Source organism: Melozone crissalis, unplaced genomic scaffold (genome assembly GCF_028551555.1).
Source record: "Melozone crissalis strain CALT ecotype California unplaced genomic scaffold, PUWL_Pcris_2 ptg000567l_1, whole genome shotgun sequence".
Taxonomy (NCBI): Eukaryota; Metazoa; Chordata; class Aves; order Passeriformes; family Passerellidae; genus Melozone; species Melozone crissalis.
The window spans coordinates 1-26,313 of record NW_026536259.1 but is presented as its reverse complement, the minus strand read 5'-3'; the positions used below and the strand labels follow the sequence as shown (position 1 = coordinate 26,313).

The 26,313-nt window shown below is 56.1% G+C and overlaps 1 protein-coding gene across 1 annotated transcript in view; it reads left to right on the top strand.

Moving 5' to 3' along the window:
- The window catches only part of LOC128950383 (chromodomain-helicase-DNA-binding protein 8-like), a 42,910-nt gene extending 16,766 nt beyond the window's left edge, over positions 1 to 26,144 (top strand). The window contains 24 exon segments of the mRNA XM_054295266.1: positions 876 to 997; positions 1,756 to 1,999; positions 4,130 to 4,306; positions 4,812 to 4,955; positions 6,003 to 6,258; positions 7,619 to 7,832; positions 8,060 to 8,255; positions 10,200 to 10,367; positions 12,309 to 12,488; positions 13,563 to 13,673; positions 15,437 to 15,605; positions 15,741 to 15,792; positions 17,707 to 17,909; positions 19,486 to 19,624; positions 20,616 to 20,664; positions 20,666 to 20,706; positions 21,306 to 21,412; positions 21,843 to 21,888; positions 23,243 to 23,312; positions 24,377 to 24,437; positions 24,561 to 24,615; positions 25,693 to 25,743; positions 25,893 to 26,045; positions 26,093 to 26,144. Of these exon segments, the coding sequence (XP_054151241.1) occupies positions 876 to 997; positions 1,756 to 1,999; positions 4,130 to 4,306; positions 4,812 to 4,955; positions 6,003 to 6,258; positions 7,619 to 7,832; positions 8,060 to 8,255; positions 10,200 to 10,367; positions 12,309 to 12,488; positions 13,563 to 13,673; positions 15,437 to 15,605; positions 15,741 to 15,792; positions 17,707 to 17,909; positions 19,486 to 19,624; positions 20,616 to 20,664; positions 20,666 to 20,706; positions 21,306 to 21,412; positions 21,843 to 21,888; positions 23,243 to 23,312; positions 24,377 to 24,437; positions 24,561 to 24,615; positions 25,693 to 25,743; positions 25,893 to 26,045; positions 26,093 to 26,144 (3,060 nt within the window).
- Positions 26,145 to 26,313: the final 169 nt, after the last annotated feature.

Below are 26,313 nucleotides of genomic sequence, written 5' to 3'. Positions count from 1 at the left end.
CACCTGTGTCTCACCTGTATATCTCACCTGTATATCTCACTTGTATCTCACCTGTGTCTCACCTGTGTCTCACCTGTCACTCACCTGTGTGAGTTATCTCAGTTGTGTTTTACCTGTATCCCACTTTAATCTCACCTGTAGCTCGCCAGTATGGGTTATCTCACCTGTGTGCCTCACCTGTACCTTACCTGTATATCTCACCTGTATATCTCACCTGTGTCTCACCTGTATCTCACCTGTGTCTCACCTGTGAGAGTTATCTCAGTTGTGTTTTACCTGTATCCCACTTTAATCTCACCTGTAGCTCACCAGTATGGGTTATCTCACCTGTGTGCCTCACCTGTACCTTACCTGTATATCTCACCTGTATCTCTCACCTGTGTCTCACCTGTATCTCACCTGTGTCTCACCTGTCACTCACCTGTGTGAGTTATCTCAGTTGTGTTTTACCTGTATCCCACTTTAATCTCACCTGTGCCTCACCTGTATGGGTTATCTCACCTGTGTGCCTCACCTGTATCTCACCTGTATATCTCACCTGTATATCTCACCTGTATATCTCACCTGTATCTCACCTGTATATCTCACCTGTATATCTCACCTGTGTCTCACCTGTGTCTCACCTGTATATCTCACCTGTATATCTCACCTGTATCTCACCTGTGTCTCACCTGTGTCTCACCTGTATATCTCACCTGTATATCTCACCTGTGTCTCACCTGTGTCTCACCTGTATCTCACCTGTAACTCACCTGTATCTCACCTGTATATCTCACCTGTATATCTCACCTGTAACTCACCTGTATGGGTTATCTCAGCTGTATATCTCACCTGTATATCTCACCTGTGTCTCACCTGTGTCTCACCTGTCGCAGCCCCGCCCCCAGGCCGGCGCCTGGAAGAAGCTCGAGGCGTCGCACGAGTACAAGAACCACAACCAGCTGCGGGAGTACCAGCTGGAGGGGGTGAACTGGCTGCTCTTCAACTGGTACAACAGGTGAGCTCACCTGTCCGACAGGTAAACACACCTGGGCACACCTGGGGAATGGCTGAGGGGCGGGGGAACACCTGGGACAGGTGAGGGTACCGGCTGAGGGAGTACCAGCTGGAGGGGGTGAACTGGCTGCTCTTCAACTGGTACAACAGGTGAGCACACCTGTCCGACAGGTAAACACACCTGGGCACAGGTAAACACACCTGGGACAAGTAAATACACCTGGGCACAGGTAAACACACCTGGGACAGGTAAACACACCTGGGACAGGTAAATACACCTGGGACAGGTAAATCCAACTGATATGGGAATGGGAAAATGGATGGGACAGGTGAAGGTACCTTACCTATCTCAGGTACATGTCACCTGTCCCAGGTGTGTCTCAGGTGTGTTTTATTTATCCCAGGTGTACCTTACCTGTTTCAGGTGTATCCCAGGTACACGTTACCGTTCCCAGGTGTATCTCCGGTATAGATTACCTGTCCTAGGTGTATCCCAGGTGTCTTTCAAGTGTAGGTTACCTGTCCCAGGTGTACCTTACCTGTCCCAGGTGTATGTTAGGTACATGTTACCTATCCCAGGTGTGTCCGTCACCTGTGTCCCACCTGTCCCGCAGGCAGAACCGCACCCTGGCGGACGAGATGGGGCTGGGCCAGACCAACCCCTGTCCCTCAGGTGTACCTCACCTGTCCCCGGTGTATCCCAGGTGTATCCCAGGCGTACCTTACCTGCGTCTCACCTGTGTCCCACCTGTCCCGCAGGCAGAACTGCATCCTGGCGGACGAGATGGGGCTGGGCAAGACGATCCAGTCGATCGCGTTCCTGCAGGAGGTGCACGGCGCAGGTGTGCGCGGCCCCTACCTGGTGATCGCGCCGCTCTCCACCATCGCCAACTGGGAGCGCGAGTTCGGCACCTGGACGCACCTGAACACCATCGTGTACCACGGCAGCCTGGCCAGCCGGCAGATGATCCAGCAGTACGAGATGTACTGCAAGGACGGCAAGGTGAGCTCACCTGGGCAGGTAACACACCTGTATGGGATCCCTGATACACCTGTATGGGATCTATAATATACCTGTGCACACCTGTGCAGCCTGGCCAGCCGGCAGGTGACCCAGCAGTACGAGATGTACTGCAAGGACGGCAAGGTGAGCTCACCTGGGCAGGTAACACACCTGTATGGGATCCCTGATGCACCTGTATGGGATCTATAATATACCTGTGCACACCTGTGCAGCCTGGCCAGCCGGCAGATGATCCAGCAGTACGAGATGTACTGCAAGGACGGCAAGGTGAGCTCACCTGGGCAGGTAACACACCTGTATGGGGGCTGTAACACACCTGTATGGGATCCCTGATGCACCTGTATGGGGTCACTGACACACCTGTGCAGCCTGGCCAGCCGGCAGGTGACCCAGCAGTACGAGATGTACTGCAAGGACAGCAAGGTGAGCTCACCTGGGCAGGTAACACACCTGTATGGGATCCCTGATGCACCTGTATGGGATCTATAATATACCTGTGACACACCTGTGCAGCCTGGCCAGCCGGCAGGTGACCCAGCAGTACGAGATGTACTGCAAGGACGGCAAGGTGAGCTCACCTGGGCAGGTAACACACCTGTATGGGGGCTGTAACGCACCTGTATGGGATCCCTGATGCACCTGTATGGGATCTATAATATACCTGTGCACACCTGTGCAGCCTGGCCAGCCGGCAGGTGACTCAGCAGTACGAGATGTACTGCAAGGACAGCAAGGTGAGCTCACCTGGGCAGGTAACACACCTGTATGGGATCTCTGATGCACCTGTATGGGATCCCTGATGCACCTGTATGGGATCTATAATATACCTGTGACACACCTGTGCGGCCTGGCCAGCCGGCAGGTGACCCAGCAGTACGAGATGTACTGCAAGGACGGCAAGGTGAGCTCACCTGGGCAGGTAACACACCTGTATGGGGGCTGTAACACACCTGTATGGGATCTCTGATGCACCTGTATGGGATCTATAATATATCTGTGACACACCTGTGCGGCCTGGCCAGCCGGCAGGTGACCCAGCAGTACGAGATGTACTGCAAGGACGGCAAGGTGAGCTCACCTGGGCAGGTAACACACCTGTATGGGATCTCTGATACACCTGTATGGGATCTATAATATACCTGTGACACACCTGTGCAGCCTGGCTAGCCGGCAGGTGACCCAGCAGTACGAGATGTACTGCAAGGACAGCAAGGTGAGCTCACCTGGGCAGGTAACACACCTGTATGGGATCCCTGATACACCTGTATGGGGTCACTGACACACCTGTGCAGCCTGGCCAGCCGGCAGGTGACCCAGCAGTACGAGATGTACTGCAAGGACGGCAAGGTGAGCTCACCTGGGCACACCTGTGCACACCTGTAAGATACCTGTGGACGTCAGTGCACGCCTGTAGACGCACACCAAGGTGCACCACAGCAACCTGGCAGGTGATCCAGCGCCACAAAGCACCCTCAAGCCACAGCCAGGTGACCTCACCTGTCTCACCTGTGCACACCTGTGCACACCTGTGCACACCTGTGCACACCTGTATAGGATTTACGACAGACTTGCACGCACACCAAGGCGCACCACAGTAACCTGGCAGGTGATCCAGCGCCACAAAACAGCCCCAAATGACAGCCAGGTGAGCTCACCTGTCTCACCTGTGCACACCTGGATGGGGTCAGCGTTGCACTTTAAAGGTGTTTACGTACCTGTGTCTGTACCTCACCGTACGGCATTGGACTGGCAGGTAATTTGGCAGGACAGGGCGCTCTCAAATGACAGCCAGGTGAGCTCACCTGTCTCACCTGTAGCACACCTGTACACGCTTGAATGAGATTGATAGCATACCGTGGGGGGCCACATTGACCTGGCAGGTGATTCAGCACCGCAGAGCGCTGTTACACCACATCCAGGTGCGCTCGCCCGCCTCACCTGTGCGCACCTGTCGCACCTGTAGCACACCTGTACACACTTGAATGAGATTGATAACATACCGTGGGGGGCCACATTGACCTGGCAGGTGATTCAGCACCGCAGAGCGCTGTTACACCACATCCAGGTGCGCTCGCCCGCCTCACCTGCGCGCACCTGTCGCACCTGCAGGGCCGGCTGATCCCGGGCGCGTACAAGTTCGACGCGCTGATCACGACGTTCGAGATGATCCTGTCGGACTGCCCCGAGCTGCGCGAGGTCCAGTGGCGCTGCGTGGTCATCGACGAGGCGCACCGCCTGAAGAACCGGCACTGCAAGCTGCTGGACAGCCTCAAGCACATGGACCTGGTCAGTGGCACACCTGGGCACGCACCTGGGCACGCACCTGGGCACGCACCTGGGCACACCTGGGGGGGAAAGAACAAAACCAGAACCCAATTTTTTCCCATTACCTGTGTTATATCTCCTCACCTGTGTCAGCTGTCTCACCTGTGTCACCTGTCTCACCTGTGTCAGCTGTCTCACCTGCAGGAGCACAAGGTGCTGCTCACCGGCACACCTTTGCAGAACACGGTCCAGGAGCTCTCCAGCCTCACCTGTCCCAGTTTTTTACCCCTTTTCCCCGTTTTTTACCCCGTTTTTTCCCTCACCTGTCTCACCTGTCTCACCTGTGTCACCTGTCTCACCTGCAGGAGCACAAGGTGCTGCTCACCGGCACACCTGTGCAGAACACGGTCCAGGAGCTCTCCAGTCTCACCTGGATCAGTTTTTTACCCCTTTTCCCCGTTTTTTACCCCGTTTTTTCCCTCACCTGTCTCACCTGTCTCACCTGTGTCACCTGTCTCACCTGCAGGAGCACAAGGTGTTGCTCACCGGCACACCTTTGCAGAACACGGTCGAGGAGCTCTTCAGCCTCCTGCACTTCCTGGAGCCGTCGCAGTTCCCGTCCGAGGCCGAGTTCCTCAAGGACTTCGGGGACCTGAAAACCGAGGAGCAGGTGAGGGGCGCACCTGGGCGCACCTGGGCGCACCTGGGTGGGGTCGGAACCTGAATGGAGGCACCTGGGGAGGGTCTGGGACGGGTTTGATGTCATTTGATGGTCTTAAAAATGAATTTTGGGCTCACCTGAGCACACCTGGGCACACCTGGGCACACCTGAGCACAGCCAAAACGCACCTGAGCATGCCTGGGCACGCCTGGGTGTACCTGGGTGTACCTGGGGAGGGTTTGGGAGGAGTTTGAAGTCATTTGGTGGTTTTTGGGAGGGGTTTTGGGCTCACCTGGGCACACCTGGACAGGTTGTGGATTTTCTGATCCTTGCTGAGGTGTGACCAGGTGTGACAGGTGTGGCTATAACCTTACTCAGGTGTGACAGGTGTGGGCATAGCCAGTCCCAGGTGTGACAGGTGTGGCTATAACCTTACTCAGGTGTGACAGGTGTGGGCATAGCCAGTCCCAGGTGTGGCAGGTGTGGCTATAACCTTACTCAGGTGTGACAGGTGTGGGCATAGCCAGTCCCAGGTGTGACAGGTGTGGCTATAACCTTACTCAGGTGTGACAGGTGTGGGCATAGCCAGTCCCAGGTGTGACAGGTGTGGCTATAACCTTACTCAGGTGTGACAGGTGTGGGCATAGCCAGTCCCAGGTGTGGCAGGTGTGGCTATAACCTTACTCAGGTGTGACAGGTGTGGGTATAGCCAGTCCCAGGTGTGACAGGTGTGGCTGTGGCTCCTCGTAGGCACCTGGGCATGACCCCTAGACCTTTCCGAGGTGTTACAGGTGTGTTTTACCTGTGTCCCACCTGCGTAGGTGCAGAAGCTGCAGGCCCTGCTGAAACCCATGATGGTCTCACCTGTCCCTTACCTGTATTTTACCTGTGCAGGTGCAGAAGCTGCAGGCTCTATTGAAACCCATGATGGTCTCACCTGTCTCACCTGTCCCTTACCTGTGTTTTACCTGTGCAGGTGCAGAAGCTGCAGGCTCTATTGAAACCCATGATGGTCTCACCTGTCTCACCTGTCCCTTACCTGTCTCACCTGCACAGGTGCAGAAGCTGCAGGCCCTGCTGAAGCCCATGATGCTGCGGCGCCTCAAGGAGGACGTGGAGAAGAACCTGGCGCCCAAGCAGGAGACCATCATCGAGGTGGAGCTGACCAACGCGCAGAAGCGCCTGTACCGCGCCATCCTCGAGAGGAACTTCGCCTACCTGGCCCGGGGGGCGGGGCACGGCAACGTGCCCAACCTGCTCAACACCATGATGGAGCTGCGCAAGTGCTGCAACCACCCCTACCTCATCAACGGTGGGCACCCGCGCACACCCGGGCGCACCTGGGCACGGGGGTGGGCTCGGGAAGTTCTCAGAGGTGGTTTTATGGAGTCTCTGGTGGTCACTGATGGTCACTGATGTTTTCCTGAAGTTCTCGGCGATGGTTTGATGGAGCTTTTGATGGTGGTGTATGTTCTCCTGATGTTCTCCTGAAGTTCTTATGGGTGTTTTGCGGAGCTTTGAGCGGTCTTTGATGTTTTTATGGAACTAGTGGGCGTCAGTGATGGGTACCTGAAGCTCACAGCCATGGTTTGATGGAGCCATTCATAGCTAGTGGTGGTACCATGATCATTGGTGTTCTCCTGAAGTTTTCAAAGGAGGTTTTATGGAGTCTCTGGTGGTCACTGATGGTCATTGATGTTGTCCCGAAGTTTTCAGTGGTGGTTTGATGGAAATTTTGGTGGTGGTCCATGTTCTCCTGAGGTTGTTATGGATGCTTTATGGAGCTATGAGCGATCAATGATGGTTTTATGGAGCCTAGGGTCGTCAGTGAGGGTAATCAACATTTTTCTGAAGTTCTCAGAGATGGTTTGATGGAGCCATAGGTGGTCATTGATGTTGTCCTGAAGTTCTCAGAGGTGGTTTTATGGAGTGTCTGGTGGTCACTGATGGTCACTGATGTTTTCCTGAAGTTCTCAGTGATGGTTTGATGGAGCTTTTGGTGGTGGTCTGTGTTCTCCTGATGTTCCTTTGAGAGTTTATGAAACTATAAGCGGTCAATGATGATCACTGGTGGTTTTACGGAACTTAGGGTGGTCGGTGACGATTGCCAATGTTCTACTGAAGGTCTTAGAGGTGGTTTTATGGAACCATTGGTAGTCATTGATGTTCTCCTGAAGTTCTCAGAGGTGGTTTTATGGAGTGTTTGGTGGTCACTGATGGTCACTGATGTTTTCCCGAAGTTCTCAGTGGTGGTTTGATGGAACTTCTGGTGGTGGTCTATGTTCTCGTGATGTTCTTTAGGATGTTTTGTGGAACTATTGATGGTTTTTGATGTTTTTATGGAACCAGAGATGGACAGTGACGGTAACCAATGTTCTCCTGAAGTTCTTAGAGATAAATTTGTGCAACTATAGGTGGTCATTGGTGTTCTCATGAAGTTCTCAAAGATGGTTTTATGGAGTTCCTGGTGGTCAGTGACGGTAACCAATGTTCTCCTGAAGATCTCAGACATTATTTGATGGAACTTTTGATGGTGGCTGATGTTCTCCTGATGTTCTTTTGAGGTTCTTTTGGATGTTTTATGGAACCGTTGATGGTTTTTGACGTTCTTACGGAACCGTGGATGGTCAGTGACCCCAGGGGTGGTCACAGAAGGTCTCACCCGTCCGCAGGTGCGGAGGAGCAGATCGTGGCCGAGCTGAGGGCCTCCCTGCCCGCGCTGCCCGGCCCCGAGCTGGCGCTGCAGGCCCTGGTGCGCTCGGCCGGCAAGCTGGTGCTGCTGGACAAGCTGCTGCCCCGGCTGCGCGCGGGAGGACACAAGGTGCTGGTCTTCTCGCAGATGGTGCGCTGCCTGGACATCCTGGAGGACTACCTCATCCAGAAACGGTCAGCGTTCAGGGGGAAAAGCCGCGATTTTGGGAAAAACGGGAAAAACCTGGAGAAAATGGGGCCTTTGGGGAAAAAACAAGGGGAAAATGGGACCTGAAGGTCTGAAGGTCCACCTGGACATCCTGGAGGAGGAGCTCTTCCAGAACCGGTGCAGGGTTCGGAGCAAAAACCGGGAGCGCCGGAGCTCCCCGGTGGCCACGGTGACCTCCTGTTGTCCCCTGCAGGTACCCGTACGAGCGCATCGACGGGCGCGTGCGGGGCAACCTGCGCCAGGCCGCCATCGACCGCTTCAGCCGGCCGGACTCGGACCGCTTCGTGTTCCTGCTGTGCACGCGGGCCGGCGGGCTGGGCATCAACCTGACGGCGGCCGACACCTGCATCATCTTCGACTCGGACTGGAACCCCCAGAACGACCTCCAGGTGAGGGGTCCGCCAGGGGTTTGGGTGGTGGGATGGGGTCTGCAGAGGGTTCGGGGCGGCGGGGCGGAGTTTTGGAGTCGTTTGGAGAGGTGGCGCGGGAGTTGGAGAACGTTGGGTGGGGTCTACCAAAGGTTTGGGAGGGTGGGGCGGAGTTTTGGAGTCGTTTGGAGAGGTGGCGCGGGAGTTGGAGAACGTTGGGTGGGGTCTACCAAAGGTTTGGGAGGGTGGGGCGGAGTTTTGGAGTCGTTTGGAGAGGTGGCGCGGGAGTTGGAGAACGTTGGGTGGGGTCTACCAAAGGTTTGGGAGGGTGGGGCGGAGTTTTGGAGTCGTTTGGAGAGGTGGCGCGGGAGTTGGAGAACGTTGGGTGGGGTCTACCAAAGGTTTGGGAGGGTGGGGCGGAGTTTTGAGGCGGTGGGATGGGGTCTACCAGGGGTTTGGGTGGTGGGATGGGGTCTGCAGAGGGTTCGGGGTGGTGGGGTGGAGCTGTGGAGTTATCGGGAGCTGTTTCTGAAGAGTTGGAGAACGCGGAACGGGATCTACCAGGGGTTTGGGTGGCGGGATGGGATCCACCAGGAGTTTGAGGTACCGGGATGGGATCTACCGAGGCTTTGGAGATCGCGCGGTCGGGTTTGGAGATCGCGGAACGGGATCTTCCAAGGCTTTGAGCTCCCGCGGTGGTCCCACCGTGGTTTGCGTCCCCCTGACGTCCCCGTGTGTCCCCCCCATCCAGGCGCAGGCGCGGGGCCACCGCATCGGGCAGAGCAAGGCGGTCGAGGTCCTGTGGTGGCCCCGCCGTGGTTTGAGGTTCTGTGGGGGTCCTACCAGAGCACTGAAGGTTCTGTGGTGGCCCCACCATGGTTCGGTTGGTGTCCCACCATGGTTCCTGTCCCACCATGGTTCGGTTGGTGTCCCACCATGGTTCCTGTCCCACCATGGTTCGGTTGGTGTCCCACCATGGTTTGGTTGGTGTCCCACCATGGTTCCTGTCCCACCATGGTTTGGTTGGGGTCCCACCACGGTTGGTGTCCCACCATGGTTTGGTTGGTGTCCCACCGTGGTTCGGTTGGTGTCCCACCATGGTTGGTGTCCCACCATGGTTTGGTTGGTGTCCCACCATGGTTTGGTTGGTGTCCCACCGTGGTTCGGTTGGTGTCCCACCGTGGTTCGGTTTCTGTCCCACCATGGTTTGGTTGGTGTCCCACCGTGGTTCCTGTCCCACCATGGTTCGGTTCCTGTCCCACCATGGTTGGTGTCCCACCATGGTTTGGTTCCTGTCCCACCATGGTTTGGTTCCTGTCCCACCATGGTTCGGTTGGTGTCCCACCATGGTTTGGTTGGTGTCCCACCATGGTTTGGTGTCCCACCATGGTTCGGTTCCTGTCCCACCATGGTTGGTGTCCCACCATGGTTTGGTTCCTGTCCCACCATGGTTCGGTTCCTGTCCCACCATGGTTTGGTGTCCCACCGTGGTTCCTGTCTTCCTGATGTCCCTGTCTCCTCCCCAGGCCCAGGCGCGGTGCCACCGCATCGGGCAGAGCAAGGCGGTGAAGGTCCTGTGGTGTCCCACCATGGTTTGGTTGGTGTCCCACCACGGTTCCTGTCTCCTCTCCAGGCGCAGGCTCGCTGTCACCGCATCGGGCAGAGCAAGGCGGTGAAGGTCCTGTGGTGGCCCCACCATGGTTCGGTTGGTGTCCCACCATGGTTCCTGTCCCACCATGGTTCGGTTGGTGTCCCACCATGGTTCCTGTCCCACCATGGTTTGGTTGGTGTCCCACCATGGTTCCTGTCCCACCATGGTTTGGTTGGTGTCCCACCACGGTTCCTGTCTCCTCTCCAGGCCCAGGCTCGCTGTCACCGCATCGGGCAGAGCGAGGCGGTGAAGGTCCTGTGGTGTCCCACCATGGTTTGGTTGGTGTCCCACCACGGTTCCTGTCTCCTCTCCAGGCCCAGGCTCGCTGCCACCGCATCGGGCAGAGCAAGGCGGTCAAGGTCTATCGCCTCATCACCAGGAACTCGTACGAGCGCGAGATGTTCGACAAGGCCAGCCTGAAGCTGGGCCTGGACAAGGCCGTGCTGCAGAGCATGAGCGGCCGCGACGGCTCCATCGCCGGGGTGGGACACGGGACCATCGCCGCGGTGGGGTGGGGTGGGACACCCGGGGACCTCCGCGGTGGGGGAACCAGAGCTCGGGTTCTCCGGGTGCTGCAAGGTGGGGTTTGCTAGGTTCTCCAGGTTCTCCAGGTCCCTTAGGTTCTCCAGGTTCTCCAGGTCCCTTAGGTTCTCCAGGTGCTGCAAGGTGGGGTTCTCCAGGTTCTCCAGGTCCTTTAGGTTGTCCAGGTTCTGCAAGGTGGGGTTCTCCAGGTTCTCCAGGTCCCTTAGGTTCTCCAGGTTTTGCAAGGTGGGGTTCTCCAGGTTCTCCAGGTCCCTTAGGTTCTCCGGGTGCTGCAAGGTGGGGCTCTCCAGGTTCTCCAGGTCCTTTAGGTTCTCCAGGTTCTCCAGGTCCCTTAGGTTCTCCAGGTTCTCCAAAGTTGAGGTTCTCCAGGTGCTGCAAGGTGGGGCTCTCCAGGTTCTCCAGGTCCCTTAGGTTCTCCAGGTTCTCCAGGTCCCTTAGGTTCTCCAGGTGCTGCAAGGTGGGGTTCTCCAGGTTCTCCAGGTCCTTTAGGTTCTCCAGGTTCTGCAAGGTGGGGTTCTCCAGGTTCTCCAGGTTCTTTAGGTTCTCCAGGTGCTGCAAGGTGGGGCTCTCCAGGTTCTCCAGGTCCCTTAGGTTCTCCAGGTGCTGCAAGGTGGGGTTTGCTAGGTTCTCCAGGTCCCTTAGGTTCTCCAGGTTTTGCAAGGTGGGGTTCTCCAGGTTCTCCAGGTCCCTTAGGTTCTCCAGGTTCTTTAGGTTCTCCAGGTGCTGCAAGGTGGGGTTTGCTAGGTTCTCCAGGTCCCTTAGGTTCTCCAGGTTTTGCAAGGTGGGGTTCTCCAGGTTCTCCAAGTTTGGGTTCTTCAGGTTTTCTAAAGTTGAGGTTCTCAGAGTTCTCCGAAGTTGAGGTTCTCCAGGTTCTGCAAGGTGGGGTTTGCTAGGTTCTCCAGGTCCTTTAGGTTCTCCAGGTTCTCCAAAGTTGAGGTTCTCCAGGTTGTCCAGTTTGGGTTTCTCCAGGTTGAGGTTCTCCAGGTTCTCCAGTTTGGGTTTCTCCAGCGTTGGGTTCTCCAAGCCCCCCTGGCTGTCCCCACCCTCGATTGTCCCCCCATGCAGATCCAGCAGCTCTCCAAGCTGAAGTTCTCCAGTTTGAGGTTCTCCAGTTTGAGGTTCTCCAGGCTGAGGTTCTCCAGTTTGGGTTTCTCCAGTTTGAGGTTCTCCGGTTTGAGGTTCTCCGGTTTGAGGTTCTCCAGTTTGAGGTTCTCCAGTTAAAGGTTTTCTAGTTTGAGGTTCTCCAGTTTGAGGTTCTCCAGTTTTGGGTTCTCCAAGTTGAGGTTCTCCAGATTCTCCAGGTTACGATCTCCAGTTTGAGGTTCTCCAGCTTCTGCAGGTTGAGGTTTTCCAGTTTGAGGTTCTTCAGGTTCTCTCTCCAGTTTTGGGTTCTCCAGTTTTGGCTTCTCCAGTTTGAGGTTCTCCAGATTGAGGTTTTTTAATTTGAGGTTCTCCAGTTTGAGGTTCTCCAGTTTGAGGTTCTCCACTGTGGGGTTCTCCCGGTTCTCCAAGCTGGGTTCTCCAGGTTGAGGCTCTCCAGGTTCTCCAGTTTGAGGTTCTCCAGCGTTGGGTTCTCCAGTTTGAGGTTCTCCAGGTTGAGGCTCTCCAGGTTCTCCAGTTTGAGGTTCTCCAGCGTTGGGTTCTCCAGGTTGAGGTTCTCCAGTTTGGGTTCTCCAGTTTGAGGCTCTCCAGGTTGAGGTTCTCCACTGTGGGGTTCTCCCGGTTCTCCAAGCTGGGTTCTCCAGGTTGAGGCTCTCCAGGTTCTCCAGTTTGGGTTCTCCAGGTTGAGGCTCTCCAGGTTCTCCAGTGTTGGGTTCTCCAGCGTTGGGTTCTCCAAGCCCCCCGGGCTGTCCCAAGCCCTGATGGTCCTCTCCGCGCAGATCCAGCAGTTCTCCAAGAAGGAGATCGAGGACCTGCTGCGCAAGGGCGCCTACGCCGCCATCATGGACGAGGACGACGAGGGCGCCAAGTTCTGCGAGGAGGACATCGAGCAGATCCTGCTGCGGCGCTCCACCACCATCACCATCGAGAGCGAGGGCAAGGGCTCCACCTTCGCCAAGGTGAGACCTGGACAGGTCCACGTGGGGCTGGGTGGGGCTGGAGAAGGTCCAGGTGGGCTCTGATGGTCTTTGAGAAGATCCAGGTGGGTCTGGGTGGACTTTGGTGGTCTTAGAGAAGATCTAGGTAGGTCTAGGTGAGTTCAGGTGGTCTTGGAGAAGGTCCAGGTGGGTTTAGGTGACGTTGGGTGGCCCTAGAGAAGATCCAGGTGAATTTTGGTGGTCCTGGAGAAGGTCCAGGTGGGTTTAGGTGGGGCTGGAGAAGGTCCGGGTCCTTCCAGGTAGCATTTGGTGGTCTTGGAGAAGATCCAGGTGGATCTACGTGGACTTCAGTGGTCCTGGAGATGTAGGTGGATTTTGGTGGTCCTAGAGAAGGTCTGGGTGGGTCTAGGCAGGTTCACAGTATCTGCGGTGGTGTTGGCAGAAGGTCCAGGTTGGTTTTGGTGGTCCTGGAGAAGATCCAGGTGGGTTTAGATGGGGTCAGGTGGTCTTTGCTTGTCCTAGAGAAGATCAAGGTGGATTTTGATGGCCCTGGAGAAGGTCCAAATGGGTCTAGGTGAGTTTTGTGGTCCTGGAGAAGGTCCAGGTGGGTTTTGGTGGTCATAGAGAAGGTCCACGTGGGGCTGGGTGGCCACCAGGAAGGTTCCTGAAGGAGGTAGAGATCTCAAGCCCAGGTCTAGGTGGTTCTTGGTTGTCCTGGAGAAGGTCCAGGTGGGTCCGGGTGGACTTTGGTGGTTCTAGAGGAGATCCAGGTGGGTCCGGGAAGGTTCACGTGATCTTTGGTGGTCTTAGAGAAGATCCAGGTTGATGTAGGTGGACTTTGATGGTGTTAGAGGAGATCCAGGTAGGTCTGGGCAGGTTCAGGTGATCTTTGGTGGTCCTGGAGAAGATCTTGGTAGGCCCAGGTGGACTTTGGTGGCCTTGGAGAAGATCCAGGTGGGTCTGGGTGGACTTTGGTGGTCTTAGAGAAGATCGAGGTGGATTTTGGTGGCCCTGGAGAAGGCCCAGGTGTGCCCAGGTGTGCCCAGGTGTGCCCAGGCGTGCCCAGGTGTGCCCAGGTGTCCCCCGTGTCCCCAGGCCAGCTTCGTGGCGTCCGAGAACCGCACGGACATCGCGCTGGACGACCCCAACTTCTGGCAGAAGTGGGCCAAGAAAGCCGACCTGGACCTGGAGCTGCTCAACAGCAAGGTGGGACACCTGCGGGGGGCGGGGCCACCGGGGGCGGGGCCACACCTGGGCAGGGCCACACCTGGGCGGGGTCACACCTGGGCGGGGCCACCGGGGGCGGGGCCACCAGGGGCGGGGTCACACCTGGGCGGGGCCACACCTGGGCGGGGTCACACCTGGGTGGGGTCACACCTGGGCGGGGTCACACCTGGGCGGGGTCACACCTGGGTGGGGTCACATGGGTGGGTGGAGTTACCTGGGTGTGGTCACCTGGCTGGGTGGCGTCACCTGGGTGTGGTCACCTGGGTGTGGTCACCTGGGTGTGGTCATCTGGGTGTGGTCACCTGGCTGGGTGGCGTCACCTGGGTGTGGTCACCTGGGTGTGGTCACCTGGGTGTGGTCATCTGGGTGTGGTCACCTGGGTGTGGTCACCTGGCTGGGTGGCGTTACCTGGGTGGAGACATCTGGGCGTGGTCACTTTGGTGCGGTCATTTTGGTGGTCACCCCTGGGTGTGGTCACCTTGTGGAGTTACCTGGTGGTATCACCTGGGTGTGGTCACACCTGGGTGTGGTCACCTGGGTGTGGTCACCTGGGTGTGGTCACCTGGCTGGGTGGCGTTACCTGGGTGGAGACATCTGGGCGTGGTCACTTTGGTGCGGTCACTCGGATGGACGCACCTGGGTGTGGTCACCTTGTGGAGTTACCTGGCTGTGGTCACCTGGACGTGGTCACCTGGACGTGGTCACTTGGCTGTGGTCACTTTGGTGTGGTCACTTTGGTGTGGTCAGTTTGGTGTGGTCACTCGGCTGTGGTTACCTGGCTGTGGTTACCTGGCTGTGGTCACTTTGGTGTGGTCACTTTGGTGTGGTCACTTTGGTGTGGTCACTCGGCTGTGGTCACTTTGGTGCGGTCACTTTGGTGTGGTGACCCTGGTGAAGTCACCTGGGTGTGGTCGCTGTGGTCACCTGGTGGTCACTGACCGCTGTCCACTCGCAATGTCTCGGTGATGGACACCAGTGGAGCTGCTGGGTGTGGTCAGCGGGGACACCTGGGCGTGGTCAGTGCGGTCACTTTGGTGGACGCGCCTTGGCGCAGTCCTCCCTTTGCGGTCACCCGGCTGTGGTCATCGCCCGGAGTGACCGCCGACCGCTCGGAACACGCTGACGACGGACGGGCCGCGGGCGTGGTCACCTGGGGGTCACCGTCCGGGTCAGGTCGGTGTGGTCACTGTGGTCACCCTGAGTGACCGGCGGTCATTGTCCAGTCTAGAACACGCTGGTCATCGACACGCCGCGTGTCCGCAGGCAGACTGACCGCTGGTCACTCGTGTCCACTCGGAACACGCTGGCCATCGACACGCCGCGTGTCCGCAGGCAGACTGACCGCTGGTCACTCGTGTCCACTCGGAACACGCTGGCCATCGACACGCCGCGTGTCCGCAGGCAGACTGACCGTTGGTCACTCGTGTCCACTCGGAACACGCTGGCCATCGACACGCCGCGTGTCCGCAGGCAGACTGACCGTTGGTCACTCGTGTCCACTCGGAACACGCTGGCCATCGACACGCCGCGCGTCCGGAAGCAGACTGACCGCTGCAGCCCCTGGGTGGGGTCAGATGGTCACTCTGGTGGTCACTGACCATTGGTCACTCGTGTCCACTCTAGAACACGCTGGTCATCGACACGCCGCGCGTCCGGAAGCAGACGCGCCACTTCAGCCCCTGGGTGGGGTCAGATGGTCACTCTGGTGGTCACTGACCATTGGTCACTCTTGTCCACTCTAGAACACGCTGGTCATCGACACGCCGCGCGTCCGGAAGCAGACGCGCCACTTCAGCACGCTGCGGGACGATGACCTGGTGGAGTTCTCGGACCTGGACAGCGACGACGACCCCGAGCGGCCGGACCGGGCCGGGGGCGCGCCCCGCACGCGGCGCGGCGGCCACGCCCACGCCCACGGCCACGGCCACGCCCACGGCCACGCCCACGGTCACGGCGGTCAGCACGGCGGTCAGCACGGCGGCCAGCACGGCGGTCAGCACGGCGGTCAGCACGCGGCTCCGGCCGCTCCGGCCGCCCCGGCGGCGCCGTTCGGGAGGAGCGACTGCGTGCGGGTGGAGAAACACCTGATGGTCTACGGGTGGGTACGGCACACCTGGGCACACCTGGGGACACGTGGGACACACCTGGGCACACCTGGGCACACCTGGGGGGGATGGGGACACACCTGGACACACCTGGGCACACCTGGGGGACATCTGGGGTACCTGGGACACACCTGGGCACACCTGGGCACACCTGGGGGGGATGGGGACACACCTGGGCACACCTGGGGGACATCTGGGGTACCTGGGACACACCTGGGCACACCTGGGGGGGATGGGGACACACCTGGAGAAACACCTGATGGTCTACGGGTGGGTACGGCACACCTGGGCACACCTGGGGACATGTGGGACACACCTGGGCACACCTGGGCACACCTGGAGGGGATGGGGACACACCTGGGCACACCTGGGGGGGATGGGGACACACCTGGGCACACCTGGGGGACATCTGGGGTACCTGGGCACACCTGGGCACACCTGGGGGGGATGGGGACACACCTGGGCACACCTGGGGGACATCTGGGGTACCTGGGACACACCTGGGCACACCTGGGGGGGATGGGGACACACCTGGGGACACCTGGGGGGGATGGGGACACACCTGGGCACACCTGGGGGGGATGGGGACACACCTGGGCACACCTGGGCACACCTGGGGGGGATGGGGACACACCTGGGGTACCTGGGGACACGTGGGGAAACACCTGATGGTCTACGGGTGGGTACGGCACACCTGGGCACACCTGGGGGGGATGGGGACACACCTGGGCACACCTGGAGGGTTTCCTATTGATCCCATTGGTTCCTAATTGATCCCAAAGGTTCCCCATTGATCCCTCATTGATTCCCCATTGGCTCCCCATTGACCCCATTGATCCCTCATTGATCCCATTGGCTCCCCATTGACCCCATTGATCCATCATTGACCCCATTGGCTCCCCATTGACCCCATTGATCCATCATTGATCCCATTGGCTCCCCATTGACCCCATTGATCCCTCATTGACCCCATTGGCTCCCCATTGACCCCATTGATCCCTCATTGACCCCATTGGCTCCCCATTGACCCCATTGATCCCTCATTGACCCCATTGGCTCCCCATTGACCCCATTGATCCCTCATTGACCCCATTGGCTCCCCATTGACCCCATTGATCCCTCATTGATCCCATTGGCTCCCCATTGACCCCATTGATCCGTCATTGATCCCATTGGCTCCCCATTGACCCCATTGATCCCTCATTGATTCCCCATTGGCTCCCCATTGACCCCATTGATCCCTCATTGATTCCCCATTGGCTCCCCATTGACCCCATTGATCCGTCATTGACCCCATTGGCTCCCCATTGACCCCATTGATCCCTCATTGATTCCCCATTGGCTCCCCATTGACCCCATTGATCCCTCATTGATCCCATTGGCTCCCCATTGACCCCATTGATCCCTCATTGATTCCATCGGTTTCTCGTTGATTTCATTGATCCCCCATTGACCCCATTGGTTTTTCGTTGATCCGAGTGACCGCGCTGACCCCTGAGTGACCCCTGAGTGACCCCTGAGTGACCATTGAGTGACCCCTGAGTGACCCCTGAGTGACCCCTGAGTGACCCTTTAGTGACCCACTGACCCCTGAGTGACCCCTGAGTGACCCCTGAGTGACCGCTGTCCGTTGCAGGTGGGGCCGCTGGCGCGAGCTGGCCGCCCAGGGGTACTTCAGTGGCCATTCCTCTGGCCATTTGGTGACCCCAATGACCCTTTAGTGACCCCTGAGTGACCATTAAATGACCATTAAGTGACCGCTGTCCGTTGCAGGTGGGGCCGCTGGCGCGAGCTGGCCGCCCAGGGGTACTTCAGTGACCATTCCTCTGGCCATTGAGTGACCCCAATGACCCTTTAGTGACCCACTGACCCCTGAGTGACCATTGAGTGACCGCTGCCCGTTGCAGGTGGGGCCGCTGGCGCGAGCTGGCCGCCCAGGGCCGCTTCAAGCGCCGGCTCTCGGAGCGGGACGCGGAGAGCCTGGGCCGCGCCATCGTGCTCTTCTGCCTGCGGCACTTCCGCGGCGACGACGGCACCAGAGCGTTCATCTGCGCGCTGCTGAGCCCCGGGCACAGCAACGGCCGGGCACGGAGCATGGCCGGGCAGCTCGGTGAGTCTGGGGGCAGTTTGGGTGGGTTTGGGTCAGTTTGGGTGGGTTTGGGTCAGTTTGGGTGGGTTTGGGTCACTGACGGCACGCGGGCGTTCATCTGCGCGCTGCTGAGCCCCGGGCACAGCAACGGCCGGGCACGGAGCGCCCTGGGGCAGCTCGGTGAGTCTGGGGGCAGTTTGGGTGGGTTTGGGTCACTTTGGGTCAGTTTGGGTCACTTTGGGTCGGTTTGGGTCACTTTGGGTCACTTTGGGTCAGTTCAGGTGGGTTTGGGTCAGTTCAGGTGGGTTTGGGTCAGTTTGGGTGGGTTTGGGTCAGTTCAGGTGGGTTTGGGTCAGTTTGGGTCAGTTTGGGTCAGTTTGGGTCAGTTTGGGTGGGTTTGGGCCACGTCAGGTGGGTTTGGGTCGCTTTGGGTCACTTTGGGGTGGTTTGGGTTTCTGGAGATCATCTTGGCTGGTTTTGGGCTGTTTTGGGTCCGTTTTGGGCTGTTTTGGGTCCATTTTGGGTCGTTTTGGGTCCGTTTTGGGTCGTTTTGGGTCCATTTTGGGTCCGTTTTGGGTCTGTTTTGGGTCCATTTTGGGTCGTTTTGGGTCCATTTTGGGTCCGTTTTGGGTCCGTTTTGTGTCGTTTTGGGTCCGTTTTGGGTCCGTTTTGGGTCCATTTTGGGTCGTTTTGGGTCCATTTTGGGTCCGTTTTGGGTCCATTTTGGGTCCGTTTTGGGTCTGTTTTGGGTCCGTTTTGGGTCCGTTTTGGGTCTGTTTTGGGTCCTTTTTGGGTCCGTTTTGGGTCCGTTTTGGGTCGTTTTGGGTCGTTTTGGGTCCGTTTTGGGTCGTTTTGGGTTGGTTTTGGGCTGTTTTGGGTCCGTTTGGGGGCACCTCGCGTGGATTTGGGGCCGTCCGGGTTCCTGGGTCTGCTGACCGCTCTGCTGACCGCTGCCACGTCCACCCCACTGACCGCGCCACTGACCACTCCTGTGTCCACCCCGCTGACCACTGACCACTGAGTGACCGCAGCCCCAAAAACACCCCAAAAAAATGGCCAAAAAATCCCAAAAAGTCCCCATAATGGCCCTGAGTGACCGCTGACCACTGAGTGACCACTGAGTGACCACTGAGTGACCGCAGCCCCAAAAACACCCCAAAAAAATCCCCCAAAAAATGGCCAAAAAATCCCCATAATGGCCCTGAGTGACCACTGACCACTGAGTGACCACTGAGTGACCACAGCCCCAAAAACACCCCAAAAAAATCCCCCAAAAAATGGCCAAAAAATCCCCATAATGGCCCTGAGTGACCACTGACCACTGAGTGACCACTGAGTGACCACAGCCCCAAAAACACCCCAAAAAAATGGCCAAAAAATCCCAAAAAATCCCCATAATGGCCCTGAGTGACCACTGACCACTGAGTGACTGCAACCCCAAAAATCCCCCAGAAAATCCCCCAAAAAATTCCCAAAAAATCACCAAAAAGGGCAAAAAAACCCTCAAAAAAGTCTTAAAAAATCCCAAAAAAAAATCCGAAAAGAATCCCCAGAATTGCCCAAAGTGCCCCAAAGTGACCGCGCCCCTCCCCCCCAGGGTCGCTGCCGCGGGGCCGCAAGGGCCGGAAGGCGCCGAAGGTTCCGGAAGGTTCCGCGGGCGCCGAGTGGCTGCTGCAGGACGAGGGGTACCGCAAACACCTGCGGCACCCACTGCGGGAAGTGAGTCCCAAAAATCCGTAAATTTGGGGCTTTTCGGGGCGTTTTGGGGGGATTTATGGGATTGGGGTTTTTGGGGATTTTTGGGGATTTTTTGGGGGATTTTTTGAGGTTTTATTGGGTTTTTGGGGGTACCGCAAACACCTGCGGCACCACTGCGGGAAGTGAGTCCCAAAAATCCATAAATTTGGGGCTTTTTGGGGGGATTTGTGGGCTTTGGGGGTTTGGGGGATTTTTGGGGAGTTTTTGGGATTTTTTTGGGATTTTTTGAGGTTTTATTGGAGTTTTTGGGGTACCGCAAACACCTGTGGCACCACTGCGGGAAGTGAGTCCCAAAAATGGGGAATTTGGGGTTTTTTGGGGGCATTTGTGGGCTTTGGGGTTTTTTGGGATTTTGAGGATTTTTTGGGATTTTTTGGGATTTTTGGGGGATGTTTTTGGGGATTTTTTGGGTGTTTTTTGGTTTTTTTAATGGGGTTTTTGGGGTACCACAAACACCTGCGGCACCACTGCGGGAAGTGAGTCCCAATTTATGGGATTTTGGGGCTTTTTGGGGGCTTTTTTGGGACTTTTATGGGACTTTTTATGGTTCTTATGGGATTTGTGGTTTTGGGTTCATTTCCCGGGATTTTGGTTCATTCCCGTGGGGTTTGCGGTACCAGAAAACACTTTTGCCAAGTGAGTCTGAATTTATGGGATTTTTAGGGATTTTTATGGATTTTTACGGAATTTTTTGGGTTTTTTTTAACGGGATTTTTGGGATTTTTTTATGTAATTTGTGGGTTTGGGTTCATTTCCCGGGATTTTGGCTCATTCCCGTGGGTTTGGGGTACCAGAAACAGCTTTGGCGAGTGAGTGTGAGTTTATGGGATTTTTAGGGATTTTTAAGGATTTTTATGGAATTTTTTTGGGTTTTTTTAACGGGATTTTTTGGGGTTTTATTGGGGTTTTGGGTTTTGGGTTGAATTCCCGGGATTTTGGGTCACTTGTGTGTCCGTGTGTCCGTCCCAGGCTGCTGCTCCGGGTGCGCGCCCTGCACTTCCTGCGGCACGAGGTGATCGGGGGAGCAGGCCGAGCGCGTCCTGGCCGGGGCCAGCGCCAGGTGAGAGGATTTGGGGTGAAAAGCGGCGATTTTGGGGTTTTTGGGGAAATTGGGGTTTTTGGGGGACTTTATGGGGGATTTTTCGGGTGGTTTGGGGGTAATTTTGGGGTGATTTAAGGCACTTTATGGGGGATTTTTCAGAGGTTTAGGGCACAGGTGAGCTCCAGTTTTGGGGTAAGTTCCGGGGATTTTGGGGCTTTGGGGAATTTGGGGGATTTTTGGGTGGATTTTTGGGTGGTTTTGGGGTAATTTTGGGGTGATTTAAGGAACTTGATTGGGGATTTTTTAGAGGTTTGGGGCACAGGCGAGCCCCAGTTTTGGGGTAAATTCCGGGCAATTTTGGGGCTTTTTTGGGATTTGGGGGGGGTCGGGGTCTTTGCGGCTCAGGCGAGCCCCAGGTTTGGGGTGAAACCCGGGCATTTTGGGGCATTTTGGGGGTTTGGGGGGGATAGTTGGGTTTCGGGGCGGTTTGGGAGCGTTTCGGGCGGAGTTTTGGGGTCATTCCCCGCATTTTCGGGGCCCCGGTCCCAGATTTCGCGTTTCCGACCCCGAATCTGCGTTTGCGACCCAAACTTTGCGTTTCTCGCCCCGTTTTGCAGCGGGGAGGTGCAGATCGGGTTCCCGGTGCTGGAGCAGCCGGAGCCGCCCTCGGCCTGGTGGGACCCCGAGGCCGACAAATCGCTGCTGCTGGGGGTCTTCAAGCACGGTATTGGGGCTAAAAACCCCGATTTTGGTTAAATTGGGTCATTGGGACTGGGGTCTGTGCTGCTGGGGGGCTGCAAGCGCGGGATTGGGGCTAAAAACGGCGATTTTGGGAAAATTGGGGTTTTTGGGATATATCAGTGTAATTTGGGTGCATTTGAGGATATTTTTAAGGTTTTTTTTCTTTATTTTCTTGGACTTTTTTGCTAAAAAATCCCATTTTTAGGGTTATTTTGGGATTTACTTTTGGGTTATTTTGGAGTTCATTTTGGGGTATGAGCGGTACCACACGATGCGGGCAGACCTTTGGGGTTATTTCAGTGTAATTTGGGTGTAATTTGGGCTGTTTCAATGGGGATTTTTGCTGCTTTCACCGATTTTTTTGCAGTTTTTTGTAACCAATCCCAGTTTTTGCTGTTTTTCCCCCGTTTCAGGGTACAAGCGGTACCACACGATGCGGGCGGACCCCGCCCTGTGTTTTGGGGTTATTTCAGTGTAATTTGGGTGTAATTTGGGCTGTTTCAATGGGGATTTTTGCTGCTTTCACCGATTTTTTGCAGTTTTTTGTAACCAACCCCAGTTTTTGCTGTTTTTCCCCCGTTTCAGGGTACGAGCGGTACCACACGATGCGGGCAGACCTTTGGGGTTACTTTGGGGTTATTTCAGTGGAATTTGGGTGTAATTTGGGCTGTTTCAATGGGATTTTTGCTACTGTGACCGGTTTTTTTGCAGTTTTTTGTAACAAACCCCAATTTTGGGGTGATTTCTCTCATTTTAGGGTACGAGCGGTACCACACGATGGGCACAGACCTTTGGGGTTATTTCAGTGGAAATTTGGGTGTAATTTGGGCTGTTTTCAATGGGGATTTTTGCTGCTTTCACCGATTTTTTTGCAGTTTTTTGTAACCAACCCCAATTTTTGCTGTTTTTCCCCCATTTCAGGGTACGAGCGGTACCACACGATGCGGGCAGACCCCGCCCTGTGTTTTGGGGGTTATTTCAGTGTAATTTGGGTGTAATTTGGGCTGTTTCAATGGGGATTTTTGCTACTTTGACCGATTTTTTGCAGTTTTTTGTAACCAACCCCAATTTTTGCTGTTTTTTTCCCCCGTTTCAGGGTACGAGCGGTACCACACGATGCGGGCAGACCTTTGGGGTTACTTTGGGGTTATTTCAGTGTAATTTTGGGTGTAATTTGGGCTGTTTCAATGGGGATTTTTGCTACTTTGAACAGTTTTTTTGCAGTTTTTTGTAACAAACCCCAATTTTGGGGTGATTTCTCTCATTTTAGGGTATGAGCGGTACCACACGATGGGCACAGACCTTTGGGGTTATTTCAGTGGAATTTGGGTGTAATTTGGGCTGTTTCAATGGGGATTTTTGCTACTGTGACCAGTTTTTTTGCAGTTTTTTGTAACCAACCCCAATTTTGGGGTGATTTCTCTCATTTCAGGGTACGAGCGGTACCACACGATGCGGGCAGACCTTTGGGGTTATTTCAGTGTAATTTGGGTGTAATTTGGGCTGTCTCAATGGGGATTTTTGCTACTGTGGACCGGTTTTTTTGCAGTTTTTTGTAACCAACCCCAATTTTTGCTGTTTTTCCCCCATTTCAGGGTACGAGCGGTACCACACGATGCGGGCAGACCCCGCCCTGTCTTTTGGGGTTATTTCAGTGTAATTTGGGTGTAATTTGGGCTGTTTCAATGGGGATTTTTGCTACTTTGAACAGTTTTTTTGCAGTTTTTTGTAACCAATCCCAATTTTGGGGTGATTTCTCTCATTTCAGGGTACGAGCGGTACCACACGATGCGGGCAGACCCGCCCTGTGTTTCCTGGCCCGGGCCGGGGGTCCCGACGCCACGGCCGTGGCGGGCCGAGCAGCGCCTGGAGGGGCCCGAGGGGTGAGCGGGGACGGATCGGGGCCAAAACGGCCGGAATTGGGAAAACTGGGGGAAATTGGGGAAATCTGGGGGGAATTGGGGAAATTGGGGGGAAATTGGGGGGGGAAATTGGGGAAATTCAGGGGGTTTGGGGATATTTGGGGGGATTTGAGGGGTTTGGGGAACTTTAGGGGAGATTTTGGGGGGGGATTTTGGGTGGGTTTGAAGTGGTTTTGGATTTTTTGGTGATGTGAAGTGACTTGGGGCGGTTTTTGGGGGGATTTTTGGGGATTTCAGGTGTTTTGGGGAGATTTGAGGTGGGTTTACTTTATTTCTTTTGCGTTTGGGTTGTTTTGGGGGATTGTTGGGGTCTGAGGTGGTTTTGAGAGATTTTTGGAAATTTGAGCTGGTTTTGGGTGGTTTTTGGGGGATTTTGGTAATTTGAGGTGGTTTCGGGGGGTTTAGAGAGAATTTTGGGGAGGTTTTAGGAGGATTTAGGGAACTCAAAGTTATTTGGTGCTATTTGAGGTGATTTTAGGGGACTGTTGGAACATTAGAGGTAATTTAGGTGGTTTTGGGGGCGTTTTTGGGGCGTTGTTGGGTTTTTGAGATGGCTTTGTGCGGTTTTGGGGGGATTTTGGAAATTTGAGGTGGTTTTAGCAGCTTTGGGGGCATTTTTTGGGGATTTGACTGGTTTTGGGGGGGATTTAGGGAAATGGAGGAGTTTGGGGGGGATTCGAGGTGATTTTGGGGGGTTTTTGGGTGTTTTGGGGCTGATTTTGGGTGATTTGGGCTGGCTTTGGATGTTTTTTGGGTTTTTTTCGGGCGTTTTTGGGTGTTTTCGGGGCGATTCGATCCCTTTGGGATTTCCATCGTTCCTGCCCCCCCAGACCCCCCGGATTTTGGGTTTTTGCCCCCAAAGGCGCCCCTGATGACCCAGCCATGCTAATACCGACCGGCCCCGGCCGGGCTGAGTGCAGCCACGGGCTGAGGCGCCCCCGGCCCCGCTTTGGGGCCCAATTCCCGCGATTTTGGGGCTCTGCGGCGTTTCGGGGTCAATTCAGGCAATTTTGGGGTCCCCCCAGGGCCGACTTGGACAGAGACCCCGAGGACCCCGAGTACAAACCCCTGCAAGGGGGAGAGGAGGTAAAAAAACCCAAATTCTCCCAACTTTACCTGGAATTCCCCAAATTTGGGGTTTTCTCCCCAAAAACCTTCAGCCGGGTTTTGGGGGGTCTGGGGGCTCCGGTGACCCCGTGACCCCCCCAGAGCGACCCCCTGGCCGGGCTGGACGAGGAGATCTCGGTGGTGGACGGCGACGAAGGTAAGGGGGCCCAGAGCGCCCCAAATTCACCCAAAATTCACCCAAAATTCACCCAGATCCTTTAACATCCCTTGAAAACTCTTTGGGATCACCAAAATCGGGAAAAACTCCCTCGGAATCGGGTCAAAGTCCTGGAATTCGCTGAAATCGTCGCAAACTGCCCCAAATTCCGCCCTGAGGGACCTGGGGTTTGCACGGGCGCCACAAAAATGCCCCAAATCCCCCCAAAATCATCCAAATCATCCCAAAATCCCCAAAAAACTCTCATTTCTCAGTCCCATTCCCCCCTGTACTTCTTAAATCCGCTGGAATTTCTCCCTGGGAGCCCTGAAGTGACTTCAGAGACCCCAAATCCCCCAAATTCACCCCAAATCCCCTCAAAGTGACCCCAAATCCCCCAAATTCACCCCAAATCCCCCAAATTCACCCCCAAATCCCCCAAACTGACCCCAAATCCCCCAAACTGACCCCAAATCCCCTCAAAGTGACCCCAAATCCCCCAAATTCACCCCAAATCCCCCAAATTCACCCCAAATCCCCCCAAAGTGACCCCCAAATCCCCCAAATTCACCCCAAATCCCCCAAACTGACCCCAAATCCCCCAAATTCACCCCAAATCCCCCAAATTCACCTCAAATCCCCCAAACTGACCCCAAATCCCCCAAATTCACCTCAAATCCCCTCAGAGTGACCCCAAATCCCCCAAATTCACCCCAAATCCCCCCAAAGTTACCCCAAATCCCCCAAATTCACCCCAAATCCCCCAAATTCACCCCAAATCCCCCCAAACTGACCCCAAATCCCCCAAATTCACCTCAAATCCCCTCAGAGTGACCCCAAATCCCCCAAATTCACCCCAAATCCCCCCAAAGTGACCCCAAATCCCCCAAATTCACCCCCAAATCCCCCAAATTCACCCCAAATCCCCCCAACTGACCCCAAATCCCCCCAAATTCACCCCAAATCTCTCTCTGTTACCCCCCAGGTTCTGCATCCTCATCCTGGCCCTCGGCCCCCGCCCTGACCGCGCGTTTGCCCCAAATTGACCCAAATTCACCCCAAATTCTCTCCCCCCAGGTTCTGCATCCTCCTCATCCTCGTGGCCCTCGGCCCCCGCCCTGACCGCGCGTTTGCCCCAAATCCCCCCAAATTCACCCCAAATTCTCTCCCCCCAGGTTCTGCATCCTCCTCATCCTCATCCTGGCCCTCGGCCCCCCGCCCTGACCGCGCGTTTGCCCCAAATTCACCCAAATTCACCCCAAATTCTCTCCCCCCAGGTTCAGCATCCTCCTCATCCTCGTGGCCCTCGGGCCCCGCTCTGAGCGCGCGTTTGCCCCAAATTCACCCCAAATTCACCCCAAATTCTCTCCCCCCAGGTTCTGCATCCTCCTCATCCTCATCCTGGCCCTCGGGCCCCGCTCTGACCGCGCGTTTGCCCCAAATTCACCCAAATTCACCCCAAATTCTCTCCCCCCAGGTTCAGCATCTTCATCCTCCTCATCCTCGTGGCCCTCGGCCCCCCGCTCTGACCGCGCGTTTGCCCCAAATCCCCCCAAATTCACCCCAAATTCTCTCCCCCCCAGGTTCTGCATCCTCCTCATCCTCATCCTGGCCCTCGGGCCCCCGCTCTGACCGCGCGTTTGCCCCAAATTCACCCAAATTCACCCCCAAATTCTCTCCCCCCAGGTTCAGCATCTT